The 19110-nt window shown below is 30.3% G+C and overlaps 3 protein-coding genes and 2 long non-coding RNA genes across 8 annotated transcripts; 2 read left to right on the top strand and 3 right to left on the bottom strand.

Moving 5' to 3' along the window:
- Positions 1-98: 98 nt before the first annotated feature.
- LOC111036684 lies at positions 99-6259 on the bottom strand. Of its 2 annotated transcripts, none has more exons than XM_022318805.1 (3): positions 4369-6259; positions 2545-2890; positions 99-2039 (listed from the first exon to the last, which is right to left on the bottom strand). In XM_022318805.1, exon 3 carries the CDS (start codon positions 1741-1743, stop codon positions 715-717), a length of 1029 nt encoding a protein of 342 aa, XP_022174497.1. In that variant the 5' UTR covers positions 1744-2039; positions 2545-2890; positions 4369-6259; the 3' UTR covers positions 99-714. The 2 variants fall into 2 exon arrangements, 1 of the variants encoding a protein (XP_022174497.1); XR_002604791.1 differs by lacking the exon at positions 99-2039 and adding an exon at positions 2330-2344 and having other exon boundaries at positions 4369-5292.
- On the top strand, positions 2794-4109 carry LOC111036685. Its single transcript, XR_002604792.1, has 2 exons — positions 2794-2904; positions 3015-4109. It is a non-coding gene; the product is annotated as an uncharacterized LOC111036685 (long non-coding RNA).
- Positions 6260-6447: 188 nt separating the features above from the next.
- Positions 6448-10560, bottom strand: LOC111036678. Of its 2 annotated transcripts, none has more exons than XR_002604789.1 (2): positions 7092-10560; positions 6448-6593 (listed from the first exon to the last, which is right to left on the bottom strand). It is a non-coding gene; the product is annotated as an uncharacterized LOC111036678 (long non-coding RNA). The 2 variants fall into 2 exon arrangements; XR_002604790.1 differs by having other exon boundaries at positions 10104-10560.
- Positions 10561-10721: 161 nt separating this feature from the next.
- Positions 10722-15006, top strand: LOC111036676 (Krueppel homolog 2). Its single transcript, XM_022318797.1, has 5 exons — positions 10722-11027; positions 11113-11310; positions 13033-13214; positions 13313-13380; positions 13455-15006. The coding sequence occupies exons 2-5, from the start codon at positions 11153-11155 to the stop codon at positions 13806-13808; spliced, it is 762 nt and encodes a 253-aa protein (XP_022174489.1). The 5' UTR covers positions 10722-11027; positions 11113-11152; the 3' UTR covers positions 13809-15006.
- A 962-nt stretch (positions 15007-15968) lies between these two features.
- LOC111036677 (protein FAM89B-like) lies at positions 15969-17900 on the bottom strand. 2 transcript variants are annotated; one of them, XM_022318798.1, is made up of 4 exons: positions 17717-17899; positions 16873-16992; positions 16396-16798; positions 15969-16333 (listed from the first exon to the last, which is right to left on the bottom strand). In XM_022318798.1, exons 3-4 carry the CDS (start codon positions 16750-16752, stop codon positions 16100-16102), a joined length of 591 nt encoding a protein of 196 aa, XP_022174490.1. In that variant the 5' UTR covers positions 16753-16798; positions 16873-16992; positions 17717-17899; the 3' UTR covers positions 15969-16099. The 2 variants fall into 2 exon arrangements, with proteins under 2 accessions (XP_022174490.1, XP_022174491.1); XM_022318799.1 differs by lacking the exon at positions 16873-16992 and having other exon boundaries at positions 17717-17900.
- Between the last annotated feature and the right edge of the window lie 1210 nt (positions 17901-19110).

The raw sequence follows: 19110 nt of genomic DNA, 5'->3' as shown, positions 1-19110 counted from the left end.
CCCATGCCATTCTCTTATTTTTTAATACTGCTACTATGTCTGGCTCTTTATATAACTGTTGTATTTCTATATTGTTTCTTTTCTCATATTGTTGTGTTATGTTATTTATTTTTGGCCCAAATATTCTTCTTAATATTCTTCTTTCGAGTTTTGCTAATTTTTCTTCGTCTCCTTTAGTCTTTGGCCATGTTTCACACGCATATAGAAGGACTGGTCTGATAATTACCTTGTATATTTTAATTTTTGATTTGAGTGATACCTGTTTTGATTTTAGTATACTCGTTACTCCGTAATAGCATTTATTTGCTGCAGTTAGTCTTATTTTAATTTCATCGTGATTATTATTTTTGCTATTTATTGTAACACCCAGGTATTTAAAATTTTGCACTCTTTCAAATTTATAATTCTCAACTTCTAAATTTTCCTCGTGATTTTCTAGCCTAGATATTACCATATATTTGGTTTTCCCTTCGTTTATTTGTAATCCAATGTCTTTGCTGTTTATTATTAGTTCTTTGGTTCCTGCTTTGACTTCTTGACTGTCTGATCCCAATATGATAATATCATCTGCGTACGCTAGTACTCCGCATTGTCTTCTGTTCTCTTCCAAGTTTACCCCACCATATTTTTTTTGAGTTTTTCTAACTACCATTTCTAAAGCTATATTAAAGAGTATTAGGGATAGGCATGATTATGTACAAATATAAAAAAATTTCAATCACTGTTTTCTGAATCAGAAGTCGTCTCTCCGGTTATAGTTAACACGTGCGATGTCAATGCCTGTGTTTCTTCCAACATCTCATCAGAAATGAAGTCCAACTGCCAAAATTGATCCTCTTCTTTAATCGTATGTGACACAAAATTGGACCACATTTCAGGTGTCACCTTTTTTATACCGTCGTTTAATAATTGACGAACGTCGTTCAATTTATATGTCGTGTTATTTTTTTTGACATGTCCTTTTACCACCAACCATGCCAACTCAATTGGATTAAGTTCGCAATGGTACGGTGGTAAACGCAATACAATTTGATTGTGTTTTTTCGCCTCTTCGTCAACAATAAACAAGTCGTATTGATGTTTGATCTGTCGCACTTTTTGAAGTAGTTCAAACTTCACCAAGGGTTCGGTGATATTGACGCCTTTTGACTCGATCCATTCAATAATTGCTGCCTTCGTCCACGAGGGGGTCGGTAGGTGATCTTTTTTCACCGAATGGTACGGTGCGTTATCCATCACTATAACCGAGTCGTCTTTTAATAAAGGTAAAACGCTACAGAACCATTCGAAAAATGTATCGCCGTTCATTTCGTCGTGGTAGTCTGATGTGTTTTTTTTGGATTCAAAACACAAAAGACCACCTGCGACGAAACCCTCGGTCGACCCAATGTGAACAACAATGAGCCGCTTGCCTCTTCCAGTAGGATTCTGTGACCCGGTAGTTAAGCCTCTGTTAAACGCATCTCTGTGTGATTTCACAGTTTTGTCGACCCACACTCTTGATGAACAATCTCCGGCGTTGACCCACGTCTCGTCCAAAAAATAAATTGTTTTTCCTTCCTTGCGATAACGTCGTATGTCAGCAATATATTTCCGTCTCCATAAAACAAGATCCTCTCTTTTAGTAAGAGCACTGTTTCTATTTCTTTTGGTGTATTCGAATTGCAAGTCCTTCAACAACCTTTGAAGTGAAGTACGTGAAAAACTAGGAAGATCAGGGTCATCGTTTATCACTTGTAACATTTTCGGTAAAGTTGGAATTTCTCGTCTGAACCAGAATGCGTGGATGTTTTGACGAATTGCATTTTGTCGAAATCATCCACTTTATCAACTACAGTTGGTCTGTTCTTTTTATTAACTGGTGAAGATAGTGTGCCAGTAGACTTATATTCTCTGATAGTCCTTTTAATTGTTCCGATTCCAATACCACTTCTTGTAGATATTTTGTTCAATAAATTATTATATTTTATATCAGGTTCTGTTTTCAACAGATCTTTGTATATATTTATGACGATTTGTTTCTGGCCAGAATGAACAACCTAAGTAAAAAATATTGTGAAATGTAATTTTTATTCGATTTTTTACTTTTATAATTATATTAAATTATTATTATAAACGCATTTACTATTTTACTCTGAAGTTAAACTAGATATTTTCACGACGGAAAAAAATGATTTATTTAAAACGTTTAAAACATAAATAATAAACGTGCGTTTTAAACAATATTTTTACTCCTGAAACCTTTATTGATTTTTAAAATAAAATATATTAAGTCGTAACGTTTTTTAAAATAAAATATGTAAAGTTGTAACGTTTTTTAACCTAACCTTACCAAAAAACAAGGCTTTAACAAAACAAAAAACATATTTTAACAAAACAAAACACGTTTATACACATAAAAAAAACTATCTTTAAAAAACATAAAAAAAAAGCTGCTTTTAACGGTATAAACGTCTTAATCGTTTTTTTTCTTTTTTTTTAACGTGTTTTTTAAAGCCTAGTAAATAGCTATTGCATAATATAAAGATATATGAAAATGCTTACCTTTCCTCTCCGATTCCTTTTTGTGGGTGTCATTTGAATGAGATTGTCCATTTTAAATACAAAATAAATGTAATCGCAAAAAAAAATCGGTAAAACATAAACGGCGGTTCAAAAACAAAAATTGAAAAATCGTTGCTACTGCTATCGCTACGTATAAACGAATGTCAACGATGCCTGTCGGCGATCGTTGCCGACCGGCTTCCGATCGGTATATGGAAGGGGAATCGATGCGCAGCGTCGGACGAGTTTTTACGGTCGTTCTCTCGTGGGCCGGAGTATAGTTCTAAATATACAGAAGAAACACGATATGCTGAAGGAGGCCTACGACGCATCTATTGCGCGTGACCTCGAAAAGTATATGTTCGTAAATATATCACTACTTATATNAAGTATATGTTCGTAAATATATCACTACTTATATGAATATTATTAAAATAGTTCACATTAAAAGTGTTGTGTTGCCTCAATAGAGATGACAACGACCAGATAAGCAAGGGACATCCGGCGTGTGCAGCGCGTGGCCGCCCACGGTATGACCTTATATGGTAAAGTAGTAGGATAATAGGCAGGGATACGATCCAAGAATCACCATTATAAAATACGTCGCTCGAATAAGCTTCGGCAGACGGACCAACAACACCGAGCTAGACGGACTAACACCACCGAGCTAGACGGACCAACACCATCAAACGAACGTAGTCAGATTATTACAATTGGCGCTGTGGACAGGGTTTTCAAAAGAAAAAAATTTTTGGAAACGAATATTTTTTGAATTATTTCAAAATATTCTAACCAAATTAATTCGAGGAGGCAATTCAATCAAATTGAATCATCGTTGGAAGTCTGATCAACTATCAACAACTCCGCAACAGAATCCGGTGACAACATCGTTATATTTATATTTATTTTTTTTTTTAAATTTACATCAATTCGTAATGAAGGTGATATATATATTTATGGTTTTATTTTCCATTTTATCAACCATGACAACTCCATCAGTTATGGCAATTAGTATCAATCCGTTTAAAGGACTAGGAGAGACAATAAAAGATATCGCACAGATCGATATGGGATGCGGTGATCAGTGTTGGAACGATCGCGAGAAAGCAGTTGATAAATGCGGGTATGGTATTTATCAAATAAAGAAAATGTACGTGTGTTACTGCTGCAAGAGTGGCAACACTCGTTAAAAAAAAAAAAACCCCCGTTTTCTTGGTATCTTTCTGGTTTTGTAAAGGCATGATACCATTGACGATACCGTTTTGGACATTAGTGTATCGTTCTTGTCTGACATGTTTGTCAGATTACTGTTTTGATATTAATTTTAAATATTATCGAAAGTGGTTTTGATACCACTAACGATACTGTTTTGATTTATATATCGTTATATTATATCTTTTATCAAGGTTATGAGTTGCACATTATGTTTTACTCAACCTTATGTTGGTTTGACGCAACATTTAACTATATTTACTTGCTTTATTTTGCATATTCACTTACATTTTTTATACCGTTTGTTTAACGGTTGTTCAACTTTAATATAACAATAGTCAAAAAAAAAAAAAGAATGTATATACTTATTCATGTAATTGTCACTATAAGGACAAATTATTAACCGTTATATAAACAATAATTTTTAAGATTTTGTAGTTCTACAAAAAGTAGCCCTACAAAACCTTTTTTTTAGTGGGGAGGTGTAGCGAGCTGTGACTATGTTTTACATATTATAAATAATCATTCCAGTAAATCCCTCCAGTAGTTCTAAATATACAGAAGAAACACGATATGCTGAAGGAGGCCTACGACGCATCTATTGCGCGTGACCTCGAAACGTATATGTTCGTAAATATATCACTACTTATACTTTATAGTAATATTATTAAATAGTTCACATTAAAAGTGTTGTGTTGCCTCAATAGAGATGACAACGACCAGATAAGCAAGGGACATCCGGCGTGTGCAGCGCGTGGCCGCCCATGGTATGACCTTATATGGTAAAGTAGTAGGATAATAGGCAGGGATACGATCCAAGAATCACCATTATAAAATACGTCGCTCGAATAAGCTTCGGCAGACGGACCAACAACACCGAGCTAGACGGACCAACACCAACGACAAGCTAGGAGCTAGGATATGACAGTCACATCTCGCTAGTCTTCATTATTTAAAATAGTCAATTTGGACTTAGTAAATTTATTGTGTTTTGTATTAATTAAATAAAAAGTATTCAATTTATAAAGTAAAAAATAAACTCTTGTTCATTTATTCTCAGCACCATCAAACGAACGTAGTCAGATTGTTACAATATCGTCTTAAAATATCTTCTATAAGACCGTCGTTTACCTACCATAATCATTAAAAATATTATGTTCTATGTTAATACCGACTAAAGTTTTTGATACCAACTAATTACCATAACTCATAGTAGTTGTAATCTTTTATTCCTCATTTCCTCAGCTAGTCCGCCGACAAAGAAATACTATATTATTTAAATTTTAAACTCAACCAATATGCTTTTGTGCTCTATACTTTTGTAGTTTTTTTTTTTATCATGAGAATTATATTTTCAAATTATTTTTTAGATATTTAAATGTTTAACCTGTTCTTTTAAATTAAATACTATAGGTGAAAAGCATTTTTTTATAATATTGTGTACAAATAATTTTAATAATTGTTAGGATAAAAATTATCCTAAGTTACTTACAGACCTAATTTGTTACTTCTAAAATAATAAAATATGCATATCAATAAGTGCATTATTTTTAATTGCGTTTATTCATTGAAACTAGGAATCAATATAATTAAATAAGATATTGTCTATCCGTTACAATAATAAAAAGTTGACCAAGCCACTGTTAAATATTTAATACAATTCAAAGAAAATTAAATATGCTTTAAGTGCAAGGAACTATTAAGTAACGATTTGTATGGGGTTAAAATGGTTCAATACTTCAATATCAAATGTAGGTAGTAATTCAGTGGTACCTAATTTCTAAAAAATATCTCAGACCAAATGAAAATAAAACGGCCCCAAGCGTTTCATGCGGCCACCAGCTTATGTTTTTACTTCGTAATTCTAAGCAATACGCGAAAGTTTAATTTGAATAACTTTCAACGAAAATATTGATAATGCAATTGATAACAAGGTGTAACTATTTATTACACGTAGTTTAATTTGAGTAAAGTAAACAAAATACAAAGTACATCAGTAGTTACATGTATATATGATATATGAATAATTATATAGTATGCATAATATTTTCTTATAAGTTTAAACCACGTATGAATAAGTAGAAATTTGTCCTTTATTTTCACTAAGTACCTTAGCTAATCAATAATCATACATATTCTGGTATGAAATACAAACCATATATCCGTTTGGTCCTTGTTAACATGTTTAAAACAAATTTTCATTCCGTGAACTGACCTAAACATATGGTTCAGCGCCAATGGTGAATGAATAGCATTGAAGAAGAATTATAAGATTAAAAAATTGAATAATTGTTCAATACAGTTTTAAACGCTCACTGATAAAATAAGTATGCTTCGGGCTTCGGGTTCGCTCTGATAATTTTCACTATATTTCTTAAACACGTTTTAATATTTCATATCGGTATTAATTGTAATTCGTAGAATACTGCATGATAAAAAATTCATTTTACTTTAACTAATATTAAAAACATAATTTTATTAGAATTGTTGAATTTTTTATTACAATGGTTTCATTTGTCTATTATTTTTATCATGTAAATTGTAAATATATTATGTGTAATAAAAAACAAATATTATCAAATTTTCAATTGAAAAGAACCATGATAAGATTCTACGAAAAAAATAAAAATAAATTCAGTTAATCTTTCCAAGGCAAAGTTTTGCCTCTGTGGCATTGCAAATATGACGTACCTGGATAATATATTAATATGTGATCAAATTGTTTAATTGTGCAGTGCACATCTCTTGCGGTGACGTTGCATCGGTGAGGTGCACACATTATTTGCATTCAGCCACTTTCGGCGCCGCAGGGGCTACAACAGACGTGTGCACCGAACCTATAGACGAATAGACGATACAGACAATTTAGTAAAATATAATTCATTAGTAATTAGTCCGATACACTAAATATAGTAGAATAATAGTGTATTAGTGAATTGCCTATAATACCTGCATAATACTACATCCGGAAAAATAGATCCCAAAATTAAATTTTTATACTTTTTGGGTCCTAACTATCTTAGGTAATAAGCACTAGGTACACTAGATTATGGGTTCCCGATTTTTGATGCTCGTATAAATCCGTAAATTTGATAAAATTCAAATATTGTGCATATACATTATACAATATGCCCCGTGAAGAAGTAACCGACCGGCGTCATAACATGATAATAATTGATACTATATTTTAAATTAAATTTTTTAAAAAAAGTTGACAAAAATTAACATTTTTAAAAAGAAATCAACTCCAAATAACGCTGTAATTACTACAGTTTTTATTTTAATTTTATTATTCTACAGAATAATACCTAGAATACTAAAAAAATGTTTCATACCTTTCACAATTTCCGAGTGATACTAGTACACTACTAGACACTGGTAAACCTTAACGTGACATGACATTCGTGATGGTAATTATCAATGGACAATAATTACTAGACAACGAGCTTAGATAAGGCATGATGTAGTCACTAAGAAATAACATGTATAGGATAGGAAAACGATATGTTTAAGGTTATCTAATTCAATAATGATAATTTGTACATTTTTGGTTTGATGGTTAGTTGATAACATACTAAAAAAGCTTTAAAATAAAAAGTAAATGACGAAAAGCTGAAAAGTTTTGAAGATACATCAGTAAATGTGTGGTAGGTTCGGTTTTGTTAAAAATTAGTTGAATTGATTATGAAGTCATAACAAAAAAAAAATAAAAATTTTAAACAAACACTTTAAAGGGTTTTTTTTTCTAAACTTCTAGGTACACCATCATAATATGATGCCAACCACTTCTTCACGGGTCACATTGTATAATATGTATCATATTATCATGTATCTATATTATGTCATATTAATATAATAATATATTATGATGATTATGATAAACATTTAACGTTACAAACAGGCAGAAGCAATAAAGATAAACGTTATGATGAACGCGGAATTTTTCAGTATTATCGTTTTATAAAGTTAATGATAATAATATCTACTTGAATGTGTCAAATTAAACAAGTCGAAATTTAATGTGCATCCATCAGACCGTTTATGATTAAGTTTTAAATTAATTAGGTATTAGTACCTAAATGGTAGTGGGTTACTACTTACTAGGTTGTAATATTCTACATAGGTTATAGGTATGTCGTATGTTAATAATATTGACATATTGTATTACAGCATATAGTGAACATACACGTATTAAATATACTTTAGGTCTACAGCTAGTGCAGGCGAGTAAGTATTGTGAAGTATATTGTGTTTTTAATTTCTTCTAATTTTCCTACAAGTCACCTCATTTACTATTTATTTTTTGCTTGCTGTATAGTAAATTATTTATTGACATACATTTTGATCACTTGGTGCATATTTATTTTCCCGCCACTACCTTATAACCTGACTACAAGGGCATTTGGCAGTAATTTCCTATAACTAGCTATGGGTTCTCCATTTTTCTTTTTTTCCAATACCAATATGTCCTGTTTTAGTGTTACCCATAAATATTATAAATCATAATATTATGGTGGTCAAAAAAGTATATAAATTATTTGTACATAATATGTATTGTAAATAATAATACTCTATCTATATAGTATGTAATAAATTAATAACTGATACTCAATAGGTTTGGTTGGAAATAACTAACAAGAATGATCGAAATAAAAACTCGTTTCAACGTTTGAGACTTAAAAACACGTTTTAAACATACACTAACCCTGAAAATTACTATTGAATATCCTATTAGGTCATTTTTTAATTATGCTTGTTAAAAATTTGAATTTAAGATGTTGTCTTAAGTTTTCTGCGTCCAAATGAACAATTGAACACCCATTCTAAACTAGTTGGACCCTCAGTAATGAAATAATTCACCCACTGAGTAAGTAGTAGGCCTACTGCCTATAATGTCCTGTATCGAAACATTCGAAACGATCCAAAAACAATATAATAGTTAAGATACATACATCTATATTGCAGATTTTATATTTTTATTTGTTATACAAGACATAGAAACAATGGCTAGTTGTATAACTACAACTATCACTATAGACCTTCTATTAGTATAAGACCGGCTCTCGGTGAACTCGGGTGGTGCAGTGGCGGAAAATTATGTTATACAGTGATATATTATTATTTTATGAAAGAACGCTACACCCGCAAGTCTTGTACCTGTCTTACAAATGTAAATTGTACAACATAGCAAAAACTGTTTTGGGCGGGTTAGGACCACTCGGGCTGTAGTCTGTAATGATAGCTAAGACTCCAAATTGATACACAATATAGTTGAGAATATTATCTCTGAAATATCATTTTCATTATTTTGATATCACCTGTACGGAAAAAGTTCTTATTGTTTTAAAATCCATTATTTTTGTGTTTTTCAGACTTAGATAACTTTTTTGTAGTTCCAATATCGAAAAAATAAAAACAATATTTCACAGCCAAAGTTCTTCTCTTTATGTGATAAACATTTCGTTTCTTAGTTATAAGTTATGACTTATGACTGTAGCCTACTCGGTTCTTTCCCGCTCAAAACAGTTTTTGATATGTTGTATATTTGTAAGTCGGAGACAACCATTATACCTTTTTACTACTTTCTACTAGGCAAGGACTGTGATGTTTAACAATTAACAGCTTGCAGTGATATAGGCTGTCTTTAAGAAAAAATACAATAATCTATATATATATATCTTACCCTGCTACCCCTCACTGGTCGTGCGTACGAGTAATCGAGAAATAAAAAAGCGCCCTCTTTGTTGTTCGCTTTCTATGCACTCATTGCTTGTATAATAGTACCTAAAGGTCTATGGAGACAACCAGACAACACATGCGAGTGTAGCGTCCTCTTAACTCTTAAGTCAATTTCACGAAAACGGTGAAATCAAAAACCCGACAAATGATTATTGTAGACTAAATACAAGTTTGAAACTTATAAGAAATATTCATGAATCATTAAACAATAAACAATAATTACGTATAGTTACGGATATATGCTGATATACTCTGATATATGCATATTTTGTGTATATGAGCTGAAGTGTGGATTATTCCAAACAATTAATGAGAATTTCTAATTTTTACCCCAAAAAATCACGAACTAGATTCGCTTTCCTACTAAAAAAGGTTGCTGTAATGTCCAAAAAATGTTACTACCCCAAAAATAAAAAAGCAATGCAGGACACAAAAAATACACATCATTGTAAAATCATCATATGCATTACTTCGCTCAGAATGAATAATCTAAAATGAAGAGATAGTCACATAGTACGTAGTATAGTAAATTAGTAAGGCTCAAATACTATTTGAAATAATTCAATAATTTAATATGGTATATTATATAGGTATTTATTGCATAGTACCTATTATCTTATCTGCTGTAATTGTCGAGTTTGCTTCGATGAAGAAAAGAAAATTTGAAAAATGAGAAAATTGCTTGAAAATATTTTTAATTTATTTAGTTCTTTTAAGAAAAGTAAGAGATAAGATTTTTATGAACACCGTTTCAAATCGTAAATAAGTTTTGGAAATGTTTTTCATATTTTTGTAAAATAATAAAATTACACTATTCGATATTATTTAATCCGATTTGTATCATTATCTGCTATTGTATATATTAAATATTCATAGTATAGGTATAACTGGTATTAGGTAACCGTATCATACGTAGGTAAGTCTCGTACTGCCAGTACTCAATATTATGTCGTCGTACCGAGTACCAATCAAAAAAATGTATAAATACCCATTGGCTATTACTGCAGCTGTTACTATAAATTATTATAGTAAGTTGTTACTGCGAAGTTTTGACGCATCGGACATATCTCCGGGACGGGACACGTAGTCATCGCAGGGAATTTTAACGCGTCCCCAAATGGTTAAACTGCGGTCGTCGTAATCGTGAACAAACTTGCTGTCCTTAAAAAAAAACAGGTTATCATCGTTTCTCCAACAATCCGACCTCCGCAAGTTCTGAGGTTCCGATTGTCATCGTATTTGCGTGTTTTCTTGATGCGCAAGACTTGCCCACCGCTCGTTGTCATTTTGCGGGTTCTTCTTCAACTGTAGTCGCGATACTACAACAATTTTTGTGGAAATCGTTATACAATTCGTTTTGTCACCACCTCACCGATAACATATCCAATTTTTTAATCAATAATCACCGTCGTTCTCTCTTTTTAAAGTTTACGAATCCGGTTTCTCCTTTTCTGTAGTTGTTATTATTATTAGATTTTTTTAGTAGTGTATTGCTTCATTTTTCTGTAACTCGTTCAAGCCATTGGAGGAAGGTATGTGCGATTTTAATTAAAAAACTTTTTAGTGGATTAGAATGTTTTATGCGTTATTGGTAGATAATAATGTTTTATTTTTCAGTGTTTTTCTCCTATAGTAGTTTTATTTCATCAAATCAACCATGTCTGAAGGCGAAGCCGGAACGGATAGTGAAACTAGACCAAAGGGTGTTGAAGCTCTTAAACAACATGTTATTTCACATAAAGTAGAAGTATCTCTTTGGTGTACGCGATTGGCTACAATTGTTTTTACGTTTGCATACATTCTACCACTTTTCTGGTAAGATCAATTTTTTTTTCCATTTTTTAAGTACTCACTAACCTTGCTATCTGGTTTTGTGATAAAATACAAGTCTCTTAAAATTCACATTATTTAGGTCAGAAAATATACTGCCTAACTATCTACTAAAAAAATAACTTTCTATTATTATCATTCTTAATCAGATTATCATCTTCTATATTAGGTACTATTTTGATTGATAAAAATCACTCGTCTTCTAATATTTTAATTAAAATTATAAAAACTTATGCCTATTTTTAATACTTTTGGTAATAGATTTTATTTCAATTTCACAAACTAATCAAATGTTCACTGTGCCTTGTAATATTTGGTTTAAATATGTGTCCGGATGTAAAGCTATGAAACATCACTATAGTGATTTATTGTTTATTAATCCTAAATCATAGTACAATTATTACATAATTATACAATAGGATTGTGCATGCCAAATCCGACAGTAGATTTGAGAATGAAAAAAAAACCACAAAATGATAAAATTTATACATATATATAATTTGTATATAAATAATATGAAATATTTTAATTAGGTATTGTTAGAGATTAATAGATGTTGCATCTTTAAATAAACTATTATTTAAGAAATATATATTTAAAATAGTATATAATCATAAATCAGAGGAACTCAGGTTATAACTCACTTATATCTCTCCTTAAATCAACTTAGGCTATTAAAGTGACATTTTTAAATTAAATTTGCTTTTGACATTGAACAGCAATACAGTACACAATATATAGTTAAAACATAATTGGTATGTAATACTTAAATTGCATCAATTGTATAAGGCTATTAATATCAAGCAATCCTAATCTCAGTTTTCATTAAATTAATATTTTATTTAGGAATACAATTGGTGATAACATAAGTATACTTTTTTTATACTTGATACTTTATTATAATCCACAGTATATATTTTATAAACTGTTAATTTACATTATCATGCCTAACTTATAAAAATGTGTATTTTTCCATTTTTTTCCAATTCAAATTTTACATTTTAATATAGGCTACTATTTTGGGATCAAAATAAACTTTTTTGTAAGCTAAAGTATATTTTTTAAGTAAAGCTTAAAAATATAAAACTTAGACAAATATTGATCATGTTAATTAGATATCTTGTCTTGCTGAACATGTCATAGCATTGTACAAGGCCATCATAATGTGACCTCAAATTTAATTACTTATTCTAAAATGTTATTATTTTACCTATATTTAGTGAATAATACATGCTACTTAGGTACCTACCTAGTTGTAAATATTAAATTTAATCTAATATTTTTTTCTTAATTTTTAAGTGTTCTGTGATTTAATAGGTCCTATTAAAACAAAAATTAACAATGAACTTACAAAATGTAATGTATTATCTATTAATATTTGTAAATTTATAATTGTTTTCATCAATTTATTAATTTTAATTAATGTATTTATTTATATAATGTATATCTATTTTAAGCATTTAAAAAAATGTTTAAAAGGTTGGCAAGGGGTTGCACTTGCACTAACTCTATTCATCCCACTTATAAATCATAATATTATAAAACTGTCTTTGATAATTTTAACAAAAGTAATTACATTTTTATGAAAGATTGATTTGAATGTGATAGGTAGGTAACAGCCAATATGAGTTGATATGAAAAAGAAAAATTTTTATTAATTTATTCTACATACAATTAAATAGATTTGTGTAAATTTGTAATTTTCAGGAACCCAGCAAGTGCATATTATAGAATTTTATTGGCAAATGCAGCTACAAGTGCATTGCGTCTCCACCAACGTTTGCCAGCCATGCAAATTTCTTTACAGTTCCTGACACAATTATTCAAAGAAGACAGCTGTCATTACCTATTGTATTCGGTGATATTTTTATATGTGTCGCCTAATATCCGTATCCTTTAAATATTCAACTCATTTTTAAAATCTATTAAATGTATATAATATTTTTAGTTGCAATTTGATGTTTTCCTTAACATAGATTGATTTCAGTTGTAATCCTGCCAGTATTTTTATTTTCAACTGTGCACTTTGCAAGCTATTCCCTGACTTTACTTGATGTAAGTGTAATATTGTTTCAATATTTAATCTATTGTAGGTATAAACTATTATACATGTAAAATTTATTTTTCAGCTTCTTGGTCAGAACGCATGGTGGGGTGCTCGTCTATTGATATCTTTGGTTGAGTTCCAATCACGAAGTATCTTGCGCCTCATTGCCTTCTCTGAAATCTTAGTTATGCCACTCACATTATTCATGTCATTCTTCGGTCGCTCTGGATTATTGTCTATTGTGTTCTACTATCATTTCCTTACATTACGATATGCTTCACAGCGTAATCCACACACAAGACTCATGTTTTCTGACCTTCGTGTAGCAGCTGAAAATTTTGCAAACAAATCAGGCACACCATCTTTTTTGCGATCTGCTATTTTATCGGGTATTGCTACCATTAGTCGGATGGCTCCCGCGGTGCCCCAAAATTAATAATATGTGATTTATTCATTGTCATTATTAATTAATTTTTTTTAAGTGCATGTTGGTGGAATTTGTCTAACACAATATGTTTTATTAGATTTAGAGATATAGGATGCCAGTTGGATACACATACCAAATGTATGAGAAATATTGCTTGAATTTTTATGTTTATTTATTATTATTGTTTTATTTTATTTGGTTCCGGTTCTTCAATATAAAATAAAATAAATATTCAAATTGTATTTTAGTATATACTATTTATATTCAATCATTTGTGTTTATAGTATTTTAATTGTGGTCTAAAGTAATTCTTTGTTTTTATTTTAAATGTGTTTCACTTAAAGGTTTGAATGTTTGCCTTTTTGTTTTAAAAAAATACATTTAATATTTAAACAAATTTAATTTGAATTACTTAAGAATAGGTTTAATTGTATGCATGCATAAAGACTAAATAGTATATCCCTTTTATAAATTAAAAACTAACCATATTAAATTTAATCTAATATTTTTTCTTAATTTTTAAGTGTTCTGTGATTTAAGAAAAAAAATTGTTTTTTTTTGTATGAACATAGTATTATAATTTATAAATGGCTTATGTACTCACCAAGTAAATAAGATCATATTAATTTATCTGCTAGATTTTAAAAAAAAATGCATTTAAGTTTGACTGACTAGTACAATTTTTAATATTGTTTTTAGATAAAAATCAAAAAAATAATTGAATTTCTTGGAATTTTCTACTCTATTTACAATATTATTCTACAAGGTATATTTATATTATTGTCATCCTTAAAAATACCAGTTTATAGTCTTAAAGGTATGGTCCTAAATTGTTTAACTCTTGTATTTAATTAATCTATTAAAAAAATATATATGAACTTATACATATACCTACAACATTGCCAAATATAACACAAACAAATACTTACCCGGGTAATGAATTGTATGTATTGAAATATAATTTTTGTTTATTAAGTTATTATATGTGTACACAGTAGGTATCTATGTGATTAGATACTTGAATATATAATATTTTGTGTTAGATGCAATGTAAGGCAATTATTTTTAAGCACTTAAGTTTACTTTATTTATGTTTTAAACTCACAAACAGTAATAAATTAAAATTAATTTTATATAAATCATTGTTTTTATTCTTTTGTAAATACAAATTTTGGCCTGAATAAAATTAAGGTTTTGGTTAATATTATATATTTGTTTTTAATGTGTATTCGTTCACTTATGTGGTGTGAAGTTATGAAATCTTAGCAACTTAGAAACTAAAAAAAATTGTTTAGAATTTTGATCCTACTAGAAATGAACAGTTGTTACTCATATAGTTTAATAGTTATATTATGTAATTGTTTATACTTAATAATATTATGAGACATTTCTTATAATGTATTAATCCTAATTAGTCATAATAAAAAAAATTAATGAAAACGTGCCATTTTAAAACAGTTGATACTTATATTCTTTGCACATTTTTAATTATTTTGTTCATTGTAATTGTCCATTTAACAAAATTCACATACTTTGTTAACATACCTTCAATGACAATTTTTTTTATATTTATACTTTTTGATTTATGATTAAGTCTGTTAAAGACAACTATTCATAATATCAGAAGTAAAGGGATATATTATTATCTTCTATAAATAATTCTCTGTACACATTTAAAACATTTATAAAAGCAATTCCCCTCTCCACTAGATTACATGACATGTACGTCATCAATCCAAAAGGTGCTAATTATCTATGAGTGGGTGATTAATGAATTTGTTTTGTAATGGCTCTTTGGCGAAGGTTATTTTTTACTTTATAGGTACTTGAAACAATTTTATTCGTAATTTATTTAGTAAATTCAACTGTAATTGAAATTTGTTATCTATAGATATTACAAATTATGAATTAAAAAAATACATTGTTTTAGACTTGAAATTCATAGAATATGGCATTGTTCCTCTGAGTTATCAAGCAAATATTAAAGTCATTCTCCATTTTGTAATTTTAAATTTAAACTAATTACGAATTTAAATTCCCAACACTTACCAGTACAAACTTATCAAATACTTCAATCTTTAAAAAATGTATTAACTTTCAATTTTATAAAATAGTCAAACATCATGACTAGTAAGTATTGGCAGGAAATATTTAGTTAAAGTTTAACAATTTCAGGAAAGTAAGTAAATTTTATTGTCTTAAATTGTAATTACATAATATAATACAAATTAGTTGTATAATAATTATTAGTAAAAAATATTTATAAAAAGACAGCCCAGTTTGTGTTTAATACCATATTTTCATAAATCTGTAGATGTCGGCGGACGTTTGGGAGTTGACTGTGTTGAGGAACGAGATAAATCGAAACTGCTGGGAGTTACATTTGAATAAACCGATGTAGTATCTGACCCATCAGTGTCCGATGATGAATATGAGTCCATATTCATGATCAATTCTTGTCTATATGAACTAATAGAATCATTGAGCTGCCGTAACTGGGACAGGAGTTGTAAATCCATTTGACGTAGGCTTGCCTTAAACATATAAATAATAACAATATATAAAACTGAGTAAATTCAATATTACTACTATGTACCATTTCATTTCGGAGATGTGCAAGTTTTAGGTCAACAGATGACGGTTTCCTGGGTGGAACTGGCGGTTTTTCAGTTGGGCGTTTATCAGAATGTTCTGATGGTACTGGCGACTGACGTGTTTGTTTAGGTGAGCCAACAAGTTCTGTTGGTTTAGGTGAATGACGCCGAGCAGGTTCAGGTTTAGTACGTGGCGGTACATCATACAGGCTTAAACGACTGAGGCTTTCAGGTAGAGGTGGTAGTTCAGAATCGTAAGACAATGATAAAGGTGACAATAAATCTGAGTCTACTCTCGAAACTTCCACTCCTGGCGACACATCGGGCACTGATGGTGTACGGACTGGGCGTTGAGCCATTTCATTATGCAATGAATGTGGAAACAATGTGAACACTGACCCCACACTGAAAGAAAATAATATCAATTGAATTAGTATGAACATGAACTTGGTTAGATTATTATTAATTTATTAGTCTACCTAAAGGACAATCGTCACCGGCAAACTTGCAGTCAGGACAGCAAGCTTCAAACGCCACTCGACAAATACCACAGGTGTCGTCATTGGCTACCCAGCGCCATTGTGCAACGCCGAGCACGTCTAAAGCATAATACAAAACAGTTAAATAGTCTTAACTTGAGTACTAATGATGAACAACATACACTTTAAACTAATTTAAGACAAAAAATAAATCAATGGTATTTTTTCAAATAAAATCTAAATGTGTTAAAATTAGTATTGATTAAATTCAGTTCTGACAGGTAAATAAAATTCAATTAAACTAACACCAAAGTTTGTTTAGTTTCTTTATAATTATGTCATGAAATTGATTCATTATTATAAAGTCTTGAACATCTTTCAACTTGACAGCCAAACCTTGTTTTAAAGTTACCATAGGTATTGTAGTAATGATAAAGTAAAAAATATTACATTTTAATTAAGAAGTATGTTGAACAATTAGGTACTGTGAAATGTTTTTAATTTAAAACCTTTTATAAATTATAATCATGAAAACGATCTATCTAGCCTATTAAAAATATCTGACAGATCCTTTCGAGGGTTTGAAGAGCTTCGGTACACACATGCTAGAGATCTCGGAAATTGAAATTGTTCATCCCAAATCAAGAATTGTGGCCATATAAAGTCGGCCACTGGATAATTCACACACGTTCAGCGAAATAAAATTGTCAAGTCTATTTTCCTATACGGTAGTCTACTACAATCTACACATGGTTACATAAACTATATAGGCACACAGACGAAGGTATTAAAAATCAAAATTATTTACAGCCACGACATTTTGGCGATTGGTGTTGTTCTTTACCTTTGACCACTACTTTCAATTTCTTTGGTGTTTCCGGCATTCGGCACACATTGAAGTTTAGCGAGTTCCACAAAATGTAAATTACGGTTCACCGCTCACCTAAGTAGGCATATAGATTTTACAAAAACTCGAGAACCGGATGGCCGACACAAAATCGACGGCATATTTCGTTATCATTATCAATTTTAAGGCTATTGGTTTTTTCTAAGATAATAGACTACTTGTGCGAACTCTGTCGGCGTAAAACGAGTAATAACTACTCGCCCACGGGGCACGGGCCGTCAGTGCACCGTGTACGACGAGGAGTCGACGACCGCCACTCCCGTTCTTAGAAAATTGACTCTGCGGTAGTTATAAGTCTGTTCGAATAAATATAACGATCGATACCTAGCTCTGTCGTCGTCATGTGCCCTGTTTGTTTTTCCGACGGCCACTTTTCCTTGTGAAATGAGCCAAAGGTCTTATGACGACAAATCGATATTATAACATTATGATTTATTTGTATACCTAATATTATTATACTATGATCGTGATTATGAAAAAGGGAATTATGGAAGGATCTTAAGAATCGGTTTTTCCTAGGGGGTTAGGTTCTTGAACCGTGTGACATTCTAATCAAATTCGATTGTGGACTGGATGAAGATATCTGTATAAAATATTGCTAGGCAGCCCACTACCTTTAGGGCCTAGATCATACCTACGCAATAATTTCAACCGTTAAAGTACAACTGAATTAAACAAATTACTTAATCAAGTTGTTAGTCGTAGAATTGTTATTATTGTTTGTATCTATATTATGACTTGGTATCTGATACAACTATACAAGTATACTAGTGAAATACCTAACGGCTAACAAGTTCATCGTTCGACGGAATTAAGCAAGTTATAAATTGTATAATATTGTTGGTAATATTGATATCTAGCAAAACCTATTATGAATTATGATAAACTAGTATTATCATGCAGTGTGTACGCAGTGACGTAGTCACTTAGACATGATAGGTTGCAAGGGGGCCATGCCCTGATACCTACATCCTGAGATCATATAGTACAGTAGGTATTTTATGATCTAAGCATTAATTTCTCTTCTTATAGAAGGAACCTTAAAAACTAGTAAAAGTAAATAATATTTTATTTCAAATATTTATAAATTGCTCAAAAGAAGCCAAAATATTTTTTAAATGTTATTATCTCTTGAAAATGGTGATGAAAGTATTTCGAGTATATATTATATAAAATATATATGGTTATTCAGTCAAGTAGCAATTTTAGTTTCGATTTGCTACCAAAAACCCTCTTTAAGTTTTAAGTTTTAAGATTTAATCATTATTATGTGATGACGAGTACAAAAAAAAATTTATCATTGTAAAACAAATCGTTTCAATTAGAAAAAA

This window comes from Myzus persicae, unplaced genomic scaffold (genome assembly GCF_001856785.1).
Source record: "Myzus persicae strain clone G006 unplaced genomic scaffold, MPER_G0061.0, whole genome shotgun sequence".
NCBI lineage: Eukaryota > Metazoa > Arthropoda > Insecta > Hemiptera > Aphididae > Myzus > Myzus persicae.
Note: the sequence above shows the minus strand (reverse complement) of the source record. Positions and strands in the feature narration are given on the sequence as shown.